This window comes from Giraffa tippelskirchi, chromosome 7, assembly GCF_054371585.1.
Source record: "Giraffa tippelskirchi isolate mGirTip1 chromosome 7, T2T-mGirTip1v1.2.pri, whole genome shotgun sequence".
Taxonomy (NCBI): domain Eukaryota; kingdom Metazoa; phylum Chordata; class Mammalia; order Artiodactyla; family Giraffidae; genus Giraffa; species Giraffa tippelskirchi.
In genome coordinates, this window is record NC_137281.1 from 10,903,151 (window position 1) to 10,920,711 (window position 17,561).

Below are 17,561 nucleotides of genomic sequence, written 5' to 3' on the forward strand. Positions count from 1 at the left end.
GGCAGAAATGACATGGGAAGATAAAATTCCCTCACGTTGGGACAATGTACCAGGATTCGTGGGTCACTCACTCTCTCCTCTCTGTGAGTCCTTTTAGAGAAATCAGGGTCAGGAATGGAAAGGTAGGAAGATATGGAAGAATGAAAAGACACAGTTGTAGAAGGCCCAGGATAACTTACGGCGGACATCCCCAGGCACCGGCTAGGGGTGAGACCCCCTTCTTCCTTTAAAAAAGGTCGGGGCTGTGGGTGTCAAAGGAATCCACGGAGAACCCCTCTTTCTGCAGAGGCTGGAGAAGAACCAGTGGCTCTGCAGCTGGAGCTCAGACCACCCGGGGCTCACAGAGACTTTCAAGGACTGAAAGCACCGCGGGAAGAAGAAACTGAACAATCGACCGCGTTTAGCAGGTGCCAGCGATCGATTCTAAGCAGTTTCACATTTGCTTCACGTGAATCTCATCACATGCCTACTAAGGAGGTACCACTATTAACTCCTCTTTACAGAAGTGAATCGGAGCAATCGGATAATTCTACGAAGAGTATATCCCTAAAAGATGGCAGAGCGTGCACAAGGTAGGGGAAGCGAGGAAAACCGAGGGGCCGAGAGACTCTCAAACTCGGAGAGCGCTACCCTGCTTCGCCCCCAACCAGGGGCCCGAGAACCTCGCCAAACGCCAGACACAAAAACCGTCATCCCTGCCCTCCATTGCTTCTGTTTCCCGAGGGTGAGGGCAGCTGCGTATTCCACATCCAGACAGGATCAAGAGACCCAGAATCTAGGTACTAACTCACCTCTCAGATGATACCGAGGCCTCTCACTCCTGTAGCGGAAGTGCCCGGACTGCACTTCCCAGAATCCCCCACCGGAACAAGGGCTACGGCCCCTCACCCTCGGGGACGGAAGTGGCGCCGAATACCCGGCGCACTGGACTACACTTCCCAGAATCCTCGGCAAAAGTAGTGAAACTGAAAAATAAAGCTCGTTCAGTTCACCGAGGTGCTGTTTTAGTTTGATATTTCTTTTCCTTCCTGTCTCCTGGAGGGTTTTGGGTGTTGTTGTTTTCATTACATTACTAATAAGTGTGACTGAAAAGTAAATGTGGCTGCATGAGAAAGGAAGGGCGAAGAGAGAATCTCAAACTTGGTTTATTGCCTTTTTTTACTTGTACCTGGATGCATTTAGACCACTGACAAATGTTTACTTGGCATGACCTAATCACTCCAATATGTTAAAGACTCACCAGAAGAAAAAGTAACCTTTGGTCAAGCCACAAAACAAATAACAAAAGTTTCCCACTTTTGTTGGCTTTAATTGCTTTTGAAAGCTGGAGTTTCTAGCAAATAAAAGAAGATGCATTAGCAAGAAGGGAAGGAAATACTGTAATTTGAAAAAGAAAGGCCTAGAATACAGGCATACCTCGGAGATATTTTAGGTTAGATTCCAGACCACTGCAATAGAGCAAATTATGAAATAACGTGGGCCCCATGAATGTTCTAGTTTCCCAGTGCATGTGTTATGATTACACTATACTAGTCAAGGTATGCGATTACATATTAAAAAATAATGTATGTACCTTAATTTAAAAATGCTGTTGGAAAAATGGTACCAGAAGACTTGCTTGACAAGGGTTTGCCACAAACCTTCAATTTGTAAAATCATCATAACAAATAAAACCATCATAAATACTACAGAATGTTTTTTCTCCAGGTTGGTCTAAATCATTGAGCCATGATGATTATTCATGAAGTTGGTGTGAAAGTGGGGTATCCTGCTCACATAACCGTAACAAATTCAACTCCTTTTTTTCAACTTTATGAGGTATAATTGATAAGTAAAATTTTAACATGTGTGATGAATTGATATATACTGTGAAAGGATTCCCACAAATGAATGAATTAACACATCATCACATAGCTAACTCTTTTGAGGGACAGGGAGGGAGGCCCTTTAATACCTATTCTTAGCAAATTTCAACTATACATTATCAACTATAGTCACCAAGCTATAGATTAGATCCTTAGATCTTACTCATCTTAAAGCTGAAAGTTTGTACCCTTTTTATAACCTCTCCCCATTCCCAGGCAGCCACCACCATTATTATACTCACTGTCTCAGTAAGTCCGATACTTTCTCCCAGGCAGCCACCACCATTATTATACTCACTGTCTCAGTAAGTCTGATACTTTTTCCCCTTTAGATTCCACATATAAGATAAAATGATATCATCCAGTGTCTTTCTCTGTCTTGTTTCATTTAGTTTATGTCCTACAGTTTTATTCATGTTGCCACAAATATTTCTCCCTATTTTTCCTGTGAACCAATGGTTAGAACGGTTTGATTCCAGTTTGTTTGTTTGTTTTTAAAGAAACAATACTTCATGGGGTTTCTATCTCCTATTATCCTAACTGGAAGCTGCCAAGACACCCTTAAAAAGAACAAGATAAGAAAATGTCTTCTACCAAATACCAAGACTCATTGCAAAGCTATGCTGAAGTAGCGTGGTATTAGTAAAATTATTGAAAAGTAGACCAATCAAAGGGAGTTGAGAGTCAAGACATCTATCTAATCATGTTTAAATCACTAATTTTCTTCAAAAGTGGTACTGCAAAGTAGTGGGGAATAAGGGAAATTTTCAGTAACTGGTATAGCAACAACTGAATATTCAAATGGTGAATAATTAAATTATATGGGAGGCAATATACACCTTTCTTTAAAGATTCCGTAAGTTGATTTTAGTTCTGTCACCTATCAAAAAATAAATAAAAAGGAGAGGGAGGGAGAAAAGGGAAACACAGAACTGATAAATCTGAATAAGGTCTGGAGGTTAGACAATGTTATATATCAATATTCAATTTTCCTGAGTGCTATATTTGTAGATATGTAAGTAAATCTCCTTGTTCTTACAATATATCAATACGTCTAAATACTTGAGTATTTAGATGCAAAGGGTAAAAAGACTGGAACATACTCATGGGTAAGAAAAAGTACATGTCAATGTAATATTACTCAGCCATAAAAAGGAATGCATTTGTCAGTTCTAATGAGGTGGAGCTATTTCAAATCCTAAGGATGACGCTGTGAAAGTGCTGCACTCAATATGCCAGCAAATCTGGAAAACTCAGCAGTGGCCACAGGACTGGAAAAGGTCAGTTTTCATTCCAATCCCAAAGAAAGGCAATGCCAAAGAATGCTCAAACTACTGCACAATTGCACTCATCTCACACGCTACTAAAGTAATGCTTAAAATTCTCCAAGCCAGGCTTCAGCAATACATGAACTGTGAACTACCAGATGTTCAAGCTGGTTTTAGAAAAGGCAGAGGAACCAGAGATCAAATTGCCAACATCCGCTGGATCATCGAAAAAGCAAGAAAGTACCAGAAAAACATCTATTTCTGCTTCATTGACTATGCCAAAGCCTTTGACTGTGTGGATCACAATAAACCGTGGAAAATTCTGAAAGAGATGGGAATACCAGACCACCTGACCTGCCTCTTGAGAAACCTGTATGCAGGTCAGGAAGCAACAGTTAGAACTGGACATGGAACAACAGACTGGTTCCAAATAGGAAAAGGAGTACGTCAAGGCTGTATATTGTCACCCTGCTTATTTAACTTATATGCAGAGTACATCATGAGAAACGCTGGGCTGTAGGAAGCACAAGCTGGAATCAAGATTGCTGGGAGAAATACCAATAACCTCAGATATGAAGATGACACCACCCTTAGGCAGAAAGTGAAGAAGAACTCAAGAGCCTCTTGATGAAAGTGAAAGTGGAGAGTGAAAAAGTTGGCTTAAAGCTCAACATTCAGAAAACTAAGATCATGGCATCCTGTCCCATCACTTCATGGGAAATAGATGGGGAAACAGTGGAAACAGTGTCAGACTTTATTTTTTTGGGCTCCAGAATCACTGCTGATGGTGATTGCAGCCATGAAATTAAAAGACGCTTACTCCTTGGAAGGAAGGTTATGACCAACCGAGATAGCATATTTAAAAGCAGAGACATTACTTTGCCAACAAAGGTCTGTCTAGTCAAGGCTATGGTTTTTCCAGTAGTCATGTATGGATGTGAGAGTTGGACGATGAAGAAAGCTGAGTGCCGAAGAATTGATGCTTTTGAACTGTGGTGTTGGAGAAGACTCTTCTGAGTCCCTTGGACTGCAAGGAGATCCAACCAGTCCATCCTAAAGGAGATCAGTCCTGGGTGTTCACTGGAAGGACTGATGTTGAAGCTCAAACTCCAATACTTTGGCCACCTCATGTGAAGAGTTGACTCATTGGAAAAGACCCTAATGCTGGGAAGGATTGGGGGCAGGAGGAGAAGGGGACGACAGAGAATGAGATGGTTGGATGGCATCACTGACTCGATGGACTTGGGTTTGGGTAGACTCCGGGAGTTGGTGATGGACAGGGAGGCCTGGCGTGCTGCAATTCATGGGGTCGCAAAGAGTCGGACATGACTGAGCAACTGAACTAAACTGAACGAGGTGTAAGAACCTAGAGCCTGTTATATAGAATGAAGTCAGAATGAGAAAGACAAATATCATATATTAACACATGTATATGGAATCTAGAAAGATGGCAGTGATGAACCAATCTGAAAGGCAGTAATGGAGATGCAGACATAGAGAACAGAATTGTGGACAGTGTGGGAAGAAGGTGGGAAAAACTGAGAGTAGCACTGAAATATGCATTACCAGGTGTAAAATTAGATAGCCAGTGGAAATTTGTTGTATGACACAGGAGCTCAAATCCAATGTTCTGCTGACAACCTAGAAGGGTGGGATGGGGTTGGAGGTGGGAGGGAGGTTCAAGAGGGAGGGGACATGTATATACCTATAGCTGATTCATGCTGATATACGGCAGAAACCAACACAATATTGTAAAGCAGTTGTCCTCCAATTAAAAATAGTTTTAAAAAGTATGTGTCAATATGTGTGCACATACATACACACTCACATAAAGAGAATATGTTTCAAATATGTTAACTGGTGAATCTGAGTAAAGGGTACACGAAAGATTTCAGATAGTTTTTACAATTTCTGACATGTGTTAAATTATTTCAAAACAAGAAGTTTAAAGAAAAGTAAAAAATTTACATGAAGTAAAATTCCATCATTTAGAGATCAGTAAAAATAAATACCTACCTTTTCTTTTTAATGAGATCACACAAAAATCCCATGCTTTGTTTCTCCAGGTGAACGTTTTCTGGATATCTTCCAACATCCGTTAACAACAATTTGCACTAGATAAATAAATCATAAAATACTTTGGCAACCCAACTGATTATTTCTGTTTGCTATTATAAACAATGATGCAATGAACATTCCTTCATATACATCTGTGGCAGATACATGTTTTAATTCATATTATCATATAAAATAAAGTCATCATATTATGAATTCTTGGCTATATGAAACTTTTAGTATTTTATTCATTTGCATAGTTTTACAGTATTAGTAAAAATAATGGCCATTATAAATAAGTATAAAATGGAAGTTGATGAAAAAATAACCCCAAGTCTTCCTTGACCCCCACCCTCCCACCAAAAAACTAGCTAGTATATGGCAAATATCCTTTTCACACATTATCTTTAGGCATATATTCACTTTGCAGTGGTGGATGGTATAGTCGCTAAGTTGTGTCTGACTCTTGTGATCCCATGGACTATAGCTTGCCAGGCTCCTCTGTCTATGGGGTTTTCCAGGCAAGATTACTGGAGTGGGTTGCCATTTCCTTCTCCAATATTCACTCTGAGAGATCATTTAAATCAAGTGGATCTTACCAAGAGGGTTACAACCTATTTTTTCCCTGTTACTATCTATGGTTCTATGTCACCAACCATTTTAACGGATTTGCTAGAAAGAGCCACCTGAAGGAATCCCTTTCCATCTCAATATTTTATAGCAGCGGATCCCAACCTTATTGGCCCCAGGGACTGGTTCTGTGGAAGACAATTTTTCAAAGGACCAGAGGTAGGGGGAATGGTTTGGGGATGATTCAAGCACATCCTTAGCCCCACCTCAGATCATCAGGCATTAGCTCTTAGAGGTTGGGGACCCCTGCTTTATAGTTTATCACCAGCATGGACTCTCCAAAACCCTGAACGTGTGTATCCTGACTGAAGCCGTCAACACTTTTCTCATTTTTAAAGATTCTTGCCAGTGTGGACTTTCTGATGGTATGTCAGCCGTGAACGGTGACTGAAGTCCTTACCGCATAGGTCGCACTTGTAGGGTTTTTCTCCTGTGTGGACCCTCTGGTGGGCTTGAAGCCGAGAACTCTGACTGAAGCCCTTCCCACACTCCTCGCATTTAAACAGTTTCTCCCGGGTGTGGACGCTCAGGTGGACTCGAAGATTGGAGGGGAGGCTGAAGGCCTTCCCGCACTCCTCACACTTGTGGGGTTTCTCTCCTGTGTGGACCCTCTGGTGGTGGCGAAGGTTCAGGCTCCGCCCGAAGCCTTTCCCACACTCCTCACACTTGTAAGGCTTTTCGCCAGTGTGGCCCCTCTGGTGGTAAATAAACTGGGAACTGTATCGGAAGCCCTTCCCACACACGTCGCATTTGTAGGGCTTCTCCCCGGTGTGGACCCTCTGATGGGACTGAAGACCCGAGGACTGGCTGAAGCCCTTCCCGCAGACACCACACTTGTAGGGTTTCTCGCCCGTGTGGACCCGCTGATGGACCCGGAAGTCTATGGCCTGACTGAAGCTCTTGTCACACGCCTCGCATTTGTAGGGCTTCTCTCCAGAGTGGACTCGCTGATGAGCATGAAGGTTGGACCTCCAGCTGAAGCCCTTCCCGCATGCCTCGCAGGTGTATGGTTTCTCCCCGGTGTGAATGACCTGGTGCAGCTTCAGGTTGGAACTATAACTGAAGTCCTTGCCGCACACGTCACACCTGTAGGGCTTCTCCCCGGTGTGGACTCGCTGGTGGGTCTGGAGCTTGGACGACTGGCTGAAGCCCTTCCCACACGTCTCGCACTTGAACCTCTTCTCCCCGGTGTGGACGTTCTGGTGGACTTGGAGGTTTGAAGCCTGACTGAAGCCCTTACCGCACTCCTTGCAGGTGTAGGGCTTCTCCCCTGTATGGACCCGGAAGTGGATGTGGAGGTCCGTATTCCGGGTGAAGCCTTTGCCGCAGGCCTCGCACCGGTAGGGCTTCTCTCCCGTGTGGACCCGCCGGTGGCAAATCAGAGGCGAGTTATGACTGAACCCCTTGCCGCAGACGTCGCATTTGTAGGGCTTCTCCCCGGTGTGGACCCTCTGGTGTATGTGGTAATGGGCGGCCTGTGTGAAGCCCTTCCCGCACTCCTCACACTTGTAGGGTTTCTCGCCCCTGTGGACCCGCTGGTGAACACGGAGGTTGACGCTCCAGCCGAAGCCCTTCCCGCACTCTTCACACTTGTAGGGCTTCTCTTCCGTGTGGACTCTCTGATGGCACTGAAAATTGGAACTCTGGCTGAAGCATTTACCGCACTCCTCGCATCTGTAAGGTTTCTCCCCCGTGTGCGTCCGGTAATGGATGATGAGGCCTGTGCTACTACCAAAGGCCTTGCCACAACTGTCACACATGTAGGACTTCTCTCCTGCGGGGTTAGAGTGATGGGGGTGAAAGGAGTTCTGATGGAAACCATCGCCGGATTCAGGACATTTATTAACAGTCCCTCCTGGGTGAATTCTCTGATGAGTCTGCAGATGGGAGCATTTTTCTCCAGGGTCAACCTTCTGATGAACTGGGAGCACCGCGCCATGACTGAAGCCCACCCCACACACTCTACAGGGACGCGGTCTCTCTCCTTTGCAGGGTGTCTGTTCTGCGTCAGTTTTACCAGGATCGCTCAGTGGTGAATTCTTTGTGAAGCCTTCACATACATGCAGGTGATTTTTCACGTTCATCTGTTTACCTCCGCTCAGATTCTCTGACTTGCTTAGACACCTACTCCCGCAGGAAGCCTGGGCTCTCGGAATCAACTCCTGATTCTCAAGGCAACCAAAGTGATCTCCTTTATGATTCATTATATGGTTCTCATCTTCAGAAACTTGAAGAGAATCACCTTGCAGGAACCAAGAATTCTTCCTTTGCAGAGTTAAATCATTTGCGGCCTGTTTCCAGATTTGCCAGCAGGACAGCTCTTCACATGAGAGGTATTTTAACATGACTTTCCCAAGAGTCTCCATCTCATCTGGGTTCTTGCTGCCTAAAGAAAAGGCGATATTCAGAGATGAGGACAATTAAATGCTTTGTTCAGAAATATCGGGATTTCACACCTGGGCCATGGGATGAGGCCTTGATAATCCAGGGCGAGGGTCATGTCTGTACCACACCGTTTATCCTCTTGTTATTCTTTCTGAAGCAAAGAATGGGGTCAGCAGACTCTTATGGAAACGTGACCCATTTAGAACTGTATGTCCAACAGTTTAATAGGGTGGTAGGTTTGAAACCAGATGGCTGCAGGACAACTAAGACAACCCACACTCCAGACAAAAGCAACATCAATTAAAAGTCCCCTCGTCTTTTCCCTAGCAGCCTTATGACAAGTGAGCTTCTACCCACTTAGGTTACAAAAGCTCAGAGTCCAGGCACAGAACAGTATTTTAGGTCCTGGTAGAAATGATCCTCCAAGAGCAAATCTGGGAAGCAGTTGGGATAATAGCATTCATTGTTCTAAACCTGGGAGTGATTCAGGTCTCTGTGAAAAGAAGCAGGAAAAGGGAAAACTAACCTTGGACAGCTGAGAAAGAACTTGGGTGGAGGAAAGAAAGAGAGCAGAGTGGAGACTCTCAAAGGCAACCCCGAATGGGAGGAGAGGGGGTGTTCTCTTCGGCTTAGAAGGTTTTGTCCAGGAAACTGTGAAGCTTGCCTTTTCTCTTATTCCCTTTGGGTTCTCTGCTTGAATGTCACTCTGTTGGATGAGGCTTTCCGACACCCAATGTAAAAATAATTCCTCCCCACTCCCCACTCTTTCTATTCTTCCCATCTGCCTTACTCGCTTTATGTTCCCTCACAGCACTTACTGATTTACTAATACTCCCTGGTTTTTTCTCCCCTCTTAGACCTACCAGAATAACAGTCACCGGAAAACATGCACTTTCCTTTCTTCCCTGCTTTATCCCCACTGTAGCAGAATCCTTCGAACTGCTGACATGTTTTAGAGAACTGTGAAACCAATTCCATACCTTGTGACGTTGGGGAAAAAGAAAAGATTAAAAACACGAAAAGTGTATCAAAAGCAGTAAGGGTACCACTACATGAAATGCCTGTTCCAGCTGTAGACATACACATAAATATGCACATGCATTATATTCATGCTGGGTTGGGATGTAAAATACTTCTTATTGAGGATCACAGTTAAAAATATATGGAAGGGGCTCCCCTGGTGGTCCAGTGATTAGGAATCCACTTGCCAATGCAGGGGACACGGGTTTGATCCCTGGTCTGGGAAGATTCCACGGGGCAACTAAACTCATACACCACAACTACTGAGCTTGTACTCCAGAGCCCATGAGCGGCAATTAGTGAAGCCTGCAAACCTAGAGCCTGTGTGCCACGAGGGAAGCCACCACAAGGAAAAGCCCGCACACCACAACTAGAGAGCAGTCGCCACTTGTCGCAATTAGAGAAAGCCAACGCAACAATGAAGACTCAGCACAATCAAAAATTAATTAATTAATTAATTTTAAAAAGTGATCCATTAAATCCTGAAACATGTGGATGATGAAGAGGTCCAAAAAAAACTACAAAAAACATTTGAGAAAGGGTGGCAGAAAATGCTACCATATTTCTTAAGAGAAAGACTTGGTCTATGGCACAAAGCTGAAGTGTGACAATATGGAGGCTTATGATTCCTGAGGTCCAGTGTGCAATGTAAAAACACTGTAAATTAACTATACTTCAATTTAAAAAAAAGAAAAACGAGACCCTTTCCAGTGAAGGAAGTATGTAATATTCCTGAACGCATCAAATGTGAAGCAACATGTAGACCTGAGAAGGGAGATGGACAAACGAAGGCAGATCGGCAACTCTCAGAATTCAGGGCCTCATCCATCATGTTTGCAGATAAGCTTCTCTGCTTCATTTTTCAGGCAGAGGGAGAGTATATACACTTACATTCCCTATGAATGTCCAATATGTTTAAATAGGTAGAAATGAGGAATATGCAAATTAAAGAGAAAGGAAAGAAGAGGAGGGAAAGGAAAAGGAGGTCAGAAAGTAAAGTGAACAAAGCAGATCTGAGGGAGGGCAGGAGAACCAAGAGCCACAGAGGGGCTGGGGATCCAGAGGATGAAGCACACTTCATGGATGACGAAGGCTGGGGTCACAGGTCAGGAGGAACTGTGAAGAGAGATTCCTCACTCCCGCTCCAAACAATAGTAATTTTTAGAGTAATTTCTTCACCCAAGAAGTCTGTACTGGGCACCTACCATGCAGAAGGGCCATCGGAGGCTTTGAACAGAGACAGCAAATACAACTGCCCAAATTCTTACTTTCACAGGGAGACAGATGATGAACAAGGAAATAAAGACAGGTTACTGGGTCAGGAGGTGATCAGTGCTTAGACACAAATTAAGACAGGGTGAAGGCATGGAGAATGGGGAGAGGATAGGACAGTAAATGGGGCAGACACAGAAGGGCTGTCTGATGAGACGAGATTTGAGCAAAGACCTGAGTGAGTAAGGGGGTGGCTGGGGGCCTGGACACCGAGGCAGAGAGCAAGTTGAAGTCCAGGAAACAGAAGAGAACACTCCAAAAGGGCCAGGAGGGCAGGGACGATGTAAGCAAGGGTAAAAGGCCGGGTGATCAAAGAGGAACTTGATGAGGAGGCCAGGTCAGGTAGGGTCCTGCAGTTCACTGTAAGGTCTCGGAGTGAGATGGGAGGTCTTGGGAGGGTTTCGAGCAGAGGAACAGCATAGTCTTACCTGCTTTCTAAAGAACCAGTCTGGCTACCATGTGAGATTACAGGAGTGCAAGGGTGGAAGCATGGAGACCAGTGTGGAGGCTGCTGTCACAGGCAAGAGATGGCGGCATGGATGTGGAGAGAAGCAGATTAACTAATACCTGAAGTAACAGCTGAGAGGATCTCACTGGAATGCCCATTTCTTTGGGTTTCCCTCTCCATTGTCCACAGTTTTTCTTCTGTCTCCAACTGGGATATCATATCTGCTTTGAAGGGAAGATGTCCTAGGAAAAGCCAGATTTATATATTTAAGGTGAACACACAGCTAAAAGAGACCTTTGTCCAAATTCTATAACCCTTGAGTGATATTTCAAAAACTTTTTTATCATGAACTGTAATAAGAAATAAATTTAGGGAACTACACTCCATGTTTTGTAATAACCTACAAGGGAAAAGAAACTGGAAAAGAATACGTATATACAACTGCATCACTTTGCTATACACCTGAAAATAACACAACATTGTATTAATGCATCAACTATACTTCAATTAAAAAAAAAAAAGAAAAAGAAATGCCGTAACCTAGTTCACAACTATATATAGATAAAATCAGATTTAGCCAATGTCTGTTTTTATCACATTACCCACATTCTCACACTACTTAATGCAAACGGTCATGGGTTTTGCTGCAATATGAGTGGGTCTTGATAAGGAACTCTGACAGTTTCTATTCTTATTCTATTTTATTGAAAAAAAAAATAATTCCAGTACAATGAACGAAGGTGACTCCATGATCCACCAAAATATTTGACTAAGTATAGAAGCTAAGCTGTGCATTTCTAGTTCATCTAAAACAGGGTTTTTCAACTGAGGCACTACTGATATTCTGGACTGGCTATTCTGTGTGGTGGGGGTTGTGTTGTGCATTGGAGACGGTTTAACCGCATCGCCAGCCACTAGATGCCAGTAGCACCCCCCTCCCTCAGCTGTGACAATCAAAACTATCTCCAGACATCACTAAACATCCCCAGGGAGGCAAAATCACCCCTGGACAGAATTTTGCCCAAGTAGACAGGGACCAGAGAAACCTGTGAATTAGAAACATCTCTCTCTTCCAGGTCAGGGCACGATTTCAAAAGGTCCAAGGTGGACAAGGAAATGACAATCTACTCCAGTATTCTTGCCTGGGAAATCCCATGGACAGAGGAGCCTGGTGGGCTACAGTTTGTGGGGGTCACAAAAGAGTTGGACACGACTTAGCAACTAAACCACAACAACAACAAAATAGTAACTATAAAACTAACCTTCAGTTAAAAAAGAAAAATTGGCTAAAAGGTCCAACCCCTCAAACAAAGAAGGATCAGAGACTCTCAAGGGGGATGAGGTTCAGGGTCAGAGGGCGCCCGTCCTCACCCACTGAGACCAAGTTCTGGAAGTTCTCCACCATTACATCCTGGTACAGCTTCCTCTGGGCCGAGTCCAGCAACCCCAGCTCCTCCTCAGTGAAGACCACAGCCACATCCTTGAAGGTCACGGCCTCCTACAATATCAAACACGTGTCGACTCAATCTTACAACCTCCACTGGAAGAACAGCATCAAACAGGATAAAGAAGATGAACCCCAAAAACGGTTACTGATTTGGAGGGACTCCATGCAGTTTTCAGTCCCAACACTTGTCTCTCTCTCTCAGTGACAGTGCTGTCACCTCCCTACCGCCCCACTCCATCACTGTTTTTAATGTCTGCAAAGTTCACAGGCCTTCAGTAACCCTCCAGGACAGGTACACAGCTTCTGGTCTGTGCTTTAAAGGCACGAGCCACATCCAGAAACTGCTGCACGCACAGCTGGTGCAGGCATAGGCTAAGTTCACATTTCAAGGCTTTAATTACAGGACACTGGGCAAATTCCCTCACCTCTCACTATCTTAATTTCCTCTCTATAATGGTATTTAAATAACAAGGTGTTTGAAAGGATCACATTAATGAATACATGTAAATCGCTTCCATTGGTGCCTGGAACATAATAAGTGCTCAATAAATTTGAACAAGCAGTTTTATCATAATCTCTTTCATTTCATTTTGTGACCGTACAGTATAGTATTCCTTAGAACTTGTGATTTAGCTTTAATCAATTCAAATAAAGTACAATTAGTTACAGATATTTACTTATCATCAATGCTGTAAAGATCCTTTTTCAGAGACCTTAGCCAAGAAGTAGCAATTGCAAAGTCAAAGAATATGCACTTTAAAATATTTGAAAGTGTAATGGCAGGTTTCCCTCTCAAAAGGTTTTCCCGATTCACCTTTCACATGAAGGAGTACAAATGCTCCTGAATCTCTAGACAGATTAATTAGGACCTAAAGCTTTGTTGGGAAGATTGAAGGCAGGAGGAGAAGGGGATGACAGAGGATGAGATGGTTAGATGGCATCACTGACTCAATGGACATGAGTTTGGGTAAACTCCAGGAGTTGGTGATGTACAGGGAGGCCTGGCATGCTGCATTTCATGGGGTCGCAAAGAGTTGGACACGAGTGAGTGACCGAACTGAACTGAAAGCTTTAAAAAACGAAACAAAAAAATTCAAGAACTTAAGTGAAATAAATAAATAGAAAAATTTATTAACATTTTCACACATTTAGTTATTAATGATCATTATTTTCTTCATAAATCACTTTCTATTAATTTCTTTTACTCATATTCCAATTGAGTCTTAGTTTGTGTTGCTAACTTTGATAAGAATTAGAGATATTAAACCTTTATCTAATGCTTACAAATACACCTCACTGGACTTCCCTGGTGGTCCATGGTTAAGAATCTGCCTCCCAATGCAGGGCACATGGGTTCAATCCCTGGTCTGGGAAGATGCCACATACCGTGGGGCAACTGAGCCTGCACACCACAAGTAGAGAGTAGCCCCCTCTCGCCACAACTAGAGAAAGCCAGTGTGTAGCAACAAAGACCTAGCACAGCCAATAAATCAATAACACATTAAAATTCTAAATAAAGAAATAAATAGATCCCATCAGTTCTAATATTGCAAATATATAGTCGTGAATGCCTATGAAAAAGGAAAATGAGAAGGTGAAAACAGCTAGTTTGTAAGGAGGGTAGCAGTGTAAATTATGTTTGTCTTTTAAGTTTTCCTAATTTTTTCAAAGATTGCATTGAGAAACAAAGACGATGATAAAACAAACAAAACACACAGCCTAGCACACAACATGCACTCAAGATGTGTTATGTTCATTCAGCTTTCCAAGGAAGATTAGGAACAAAGATGTTCCTAATCTCTGAGAAATAAAATCCTTGGAAGACAGAAAGCAATACCTTACTTACCTGAAACGTGGTCATTTTCTCATGTTCCTTCTGGGGAAAGTCAGAGTCCTGAGAAGGCATAACTGGGGAAGGACAAAGAAGCCATGAGATGCAGGCCACAGCTTTCATGACCCCTTGTGGATCTTTGCAGAAATTATGCACGAACACGCATGCTCCAAGGCAGATACGCCCACATAGCTTGGTAAGCAGAGCTGTAGACTGCAGCTACTAACAAGACTGTGAGCCAGCAGCCGATGGACAAAGAACAACCTGCACAACCAAACACAGTATCCTACTGTGAAGATTTCTGATCTTACTGTACACAAAACGAAAAGACAACCTATGGAATGGAAGGAAATGTCTGCAAATGATGCGACCAATGAAGAATTAATTTCCAAAATATACAAACAGCTCATACACCTTAATATCAAAAATGCGAACAACAGGGAGACTTCCCTGGAGGTCCAGTGGTTAGGATTCCAGGCTCTCACTGCCGTGGCCCAGGTTCAATCCCTGGTTGGGAAACCGAAATCCCTGCAAGCTGTGAGGTATAGCCAAAAATACAAAATAAAATAAAAATAAATTTCAAAAAAAGCAAACGACCCAATCAAAAACTGGGCAGAAGACCTGAATAGACATCTCCAAAGTAGACATACAGGTGACCAAAAGGCACATGATAAAATGCTCATCATCACTAATTATTAGAGAAATGCAAATCAAAACTACAATGAGGTACCACCTCACACTGGTCAGAATGTCCATCATTAAAAAGTCTACAAATAATAAATGCTGGAAAGGGTGTAGAGAAAAGGAAACCCACTTACACTACCGGTGGCAATGTAAACTAGTGAAGCCACTATGGAAAACAGTATGCAGATTTCTCAAAAAACTAAAAGCAGAGTTGCCATATAATCCAGCAATTCCACTCCTGGGCATACACTCAGATAAAACTATAATTTGAAAAGATACATGCACCCCAATGTTCACAGCAGCACTATCCACAAAAGCCAAGACATGGAAACAACCTAAATACCCATTGACAGATGAATGGATAAATTACATGTGGTGTATACATATGCAAAGAAATATTACCCGGCCATTAAAAAGAACAAAATAATGCCATTTGCAGCAACATGGATGGGCCTAGAGATTATTATACTAAATGAAGCCAAAACGAAAAAGGCAAATACTGTATGACATTACTTATATGTGGAATCTAAAGTATGACACACATCCATGGAACAGAAACAGACTCACAGATATAAAGAACAAACTGTTGTTTGGGGGGGGGTCGGGGGACGGGAGGATTGGGAGTTTGGAATTAGTAGTGCAAACTATTATGTACAGAATGGGTAAACAAGGTCCTACTGTGTAGCAAGGGGAACTGTATTCAACATTCAGTAATAATCATAATAAAAAGACAACTGAGTCACTTTACTATACAGCAGAAATTAACACAATCTTGTAAATCAACTATACTTCAAAAACTTTTTCTAAATATTTAAAACCTAAAGTAAATAAAATGTTTTATATTTTTAAAATATTTATTTCAAAAACATATGTATTTATGGTAGAAATACACACGTACATATTAACAAGCACATTAAACATTCTCAGATGTATTCAATAGATAACTGAACGTTTTCCTAGTGGTAATTTATTGAGTGAAGGAAACCTGATTAACTGGAAACAGATGACCGACCAAGAAAGACCTTTCATTAGTATGTACCTGCGGCTATGGTCCGAGGAGACAGGAAGTCCTTCCTTTCCCCTCTTTCTGGATTCAGGACGGGGGACGAAAACGATGCGGTGGGACAGAATGACTGTGTCCGTCTCACGTTTCCTGTATAAACTGCAGCGGACATTCCAAGGCACTAGCGCGGGGTGACTCAGTGCTTCCTACAGAAAGAGATCAGTCAAAGATCGGAAGGGGCTGTCTCCGGACAGAAAGGCCACGCCATCGCGCCTGGGTGTCTTCCCTGGGGAATCCAGACAAAACGGTGCTCCTGGGAAAATTAACTGCATCCATAGCAAAAGCCAACCCGTTAGGTGCCGCCAGTATTCGAAGCTGCTGACACGTGTGATCTCACTTGAATCTAATCACAACCCTAACCAGTAGTGACCATATCTCTCGCAATCTTACAGAGGATGAAAGTAGGGGCACGGATAATCAACAGCTCGCCATACATCATACGGACAGAAGTAGCAGCGCTGCTTGGCAAGCCATAGAGGAGAGCAGAGGGATTCCGCACTTCTGCTCTCCGCTTCTTGGCTTCCGCCGGCGGCCACGACCTCTCCATACTAAGACAGCCGGCCAGGTAGTGACTAGTACCACGCTCAAGCCAGAAAAGCTCGGAGGGATCGAGGGGTCGCAGGGATAACTCACCTCCCAGACCGAAAGAAATGGTGGCGGCTGCGCTTTCCCGGAGCGGAAGAGCCTCTGACTACACAGAGCTCAGAACTACACTTCCCAAAAGCCCTGGAGAACACGAGCAGCAGCCCCTCGTTTCCGGATAGAGTTCGGAAGCGGGGCGGGGCGGGGGCGGGTGTAGGGCGGCGAAATACATTTCCCAGGACCCCAAGTGGAGGGAGGGCCATGCTCGCCCCGTTGGGGCTTTAACCCCAGACTCTCGGGAGTTCTCGGCCAAAGATTTCCAGAAACTCCTTCATGCCGTCCTGTTACTGCCAACCTAAAGCAGTTCTCTGACACCAGTAGAGCTTTGCTTTATCTCATTGATAAAACATAATATTTGAAGAGTCAGAATCTTGATAAAAAGAACTGTAAGAAACATATCAATGCAGTACGATTGTAACCACTCTACCAGAAAAAACAAATGAGGAGGGGGTAGGATGATAGCTTTAAAATGTAGTTTTAACGTTTTTAGATATGAGTGAAAGACCCCAAAATGCAATGGGGGAAGATCATCGATTTCTACTATTGTTAACAGAAAAGTCAAATAATTCAGAACTTGGCTGCTGAGGACAACTAGACATGAAGTGGAAAGACAAGTTTCGTAGCCTGTGTGATCAATTTCTCAATGCAATCAGGGCCTTTGTAACCAATCCTTAGAGTTACTGAATTTGAAAGATGAAAACATTGTTAATTAGCTGTTTAGTGGCCTCAGTCGTGTCCAACTCTTGAAGGCCCTATGGACTTCAGCCCGCCAGGCTCCCCTGTCAAGGGGATCTCACAGGCAAGAATACTGGAGTGAGTTGCCATTCCCTTCTCCAGAGGATCTTCCACCACCCAGGAATCAAACCCGGGTTTCCTGCATTGAAGGCAGATTCTTTACCATCTGAGTCATCGGGGAAGCTCCTAGCTGCTAAGTCTTGGGCAAATAAGATA

General features: G+C 43.4%; 1 protein-coding gene across 50 annotated transcripts in view; it reads right to left on the bottom strand.

The window, feature by feature from the left end:
• ZNF227 (zinc finger protein 227) overlaps positions 1-17,561 on the bottom strand; it is a 29,147-nt gene that overhangs the window by 10,504 nt on the left and 1,082 nt on the right. For 7 of the 50 annotated variants that reach the window (XM_081515838.1, XM_081515837.1, XM_081515834.1 and 4 more), the window contains exons 1-7: positions 16,602-16,663; positions 15,945-16,114; positions 14,237-14,298; positions 12,315-12,441; positions 11,063-11,185; positions 6,219-8,204; positions 5,150-5,247 (exon numbers count right to left, since the gene is read on the bottom strand). In XM_081515838.1, the coding sequence (XP_081371964.1) occupies positions 5,168-5,247; positions 6,219-8,204; positions 11,063-11,185; positions 12,315-12,441; positions 14,237-14,298; positions 15,945-16,080 (2,514 nt within the window). In that variant the 5' untranslated portion in view covers positions 16,081-16,114; positions 16,602-16,663 and the 3' untranslated portion in view covers positions 5,150-5,167. Of the gene's footprint in view, positions 1-791; positions 2,311-5,149; positions 5,248-5,412; positions 8,205-9,066; positions 9,184-10,923; positions 11,186-12,205; positions 12,442-14,236; positions 14,299-15,944; positions 16,115-16,601; positions 16,664-17,561 lie in introns of those variants that run through there. The other 43 variants (XM_081515856.1, XM_081515868.1, XM_081515855.1 and 40 more) reach the window with 22 other exon arrangements.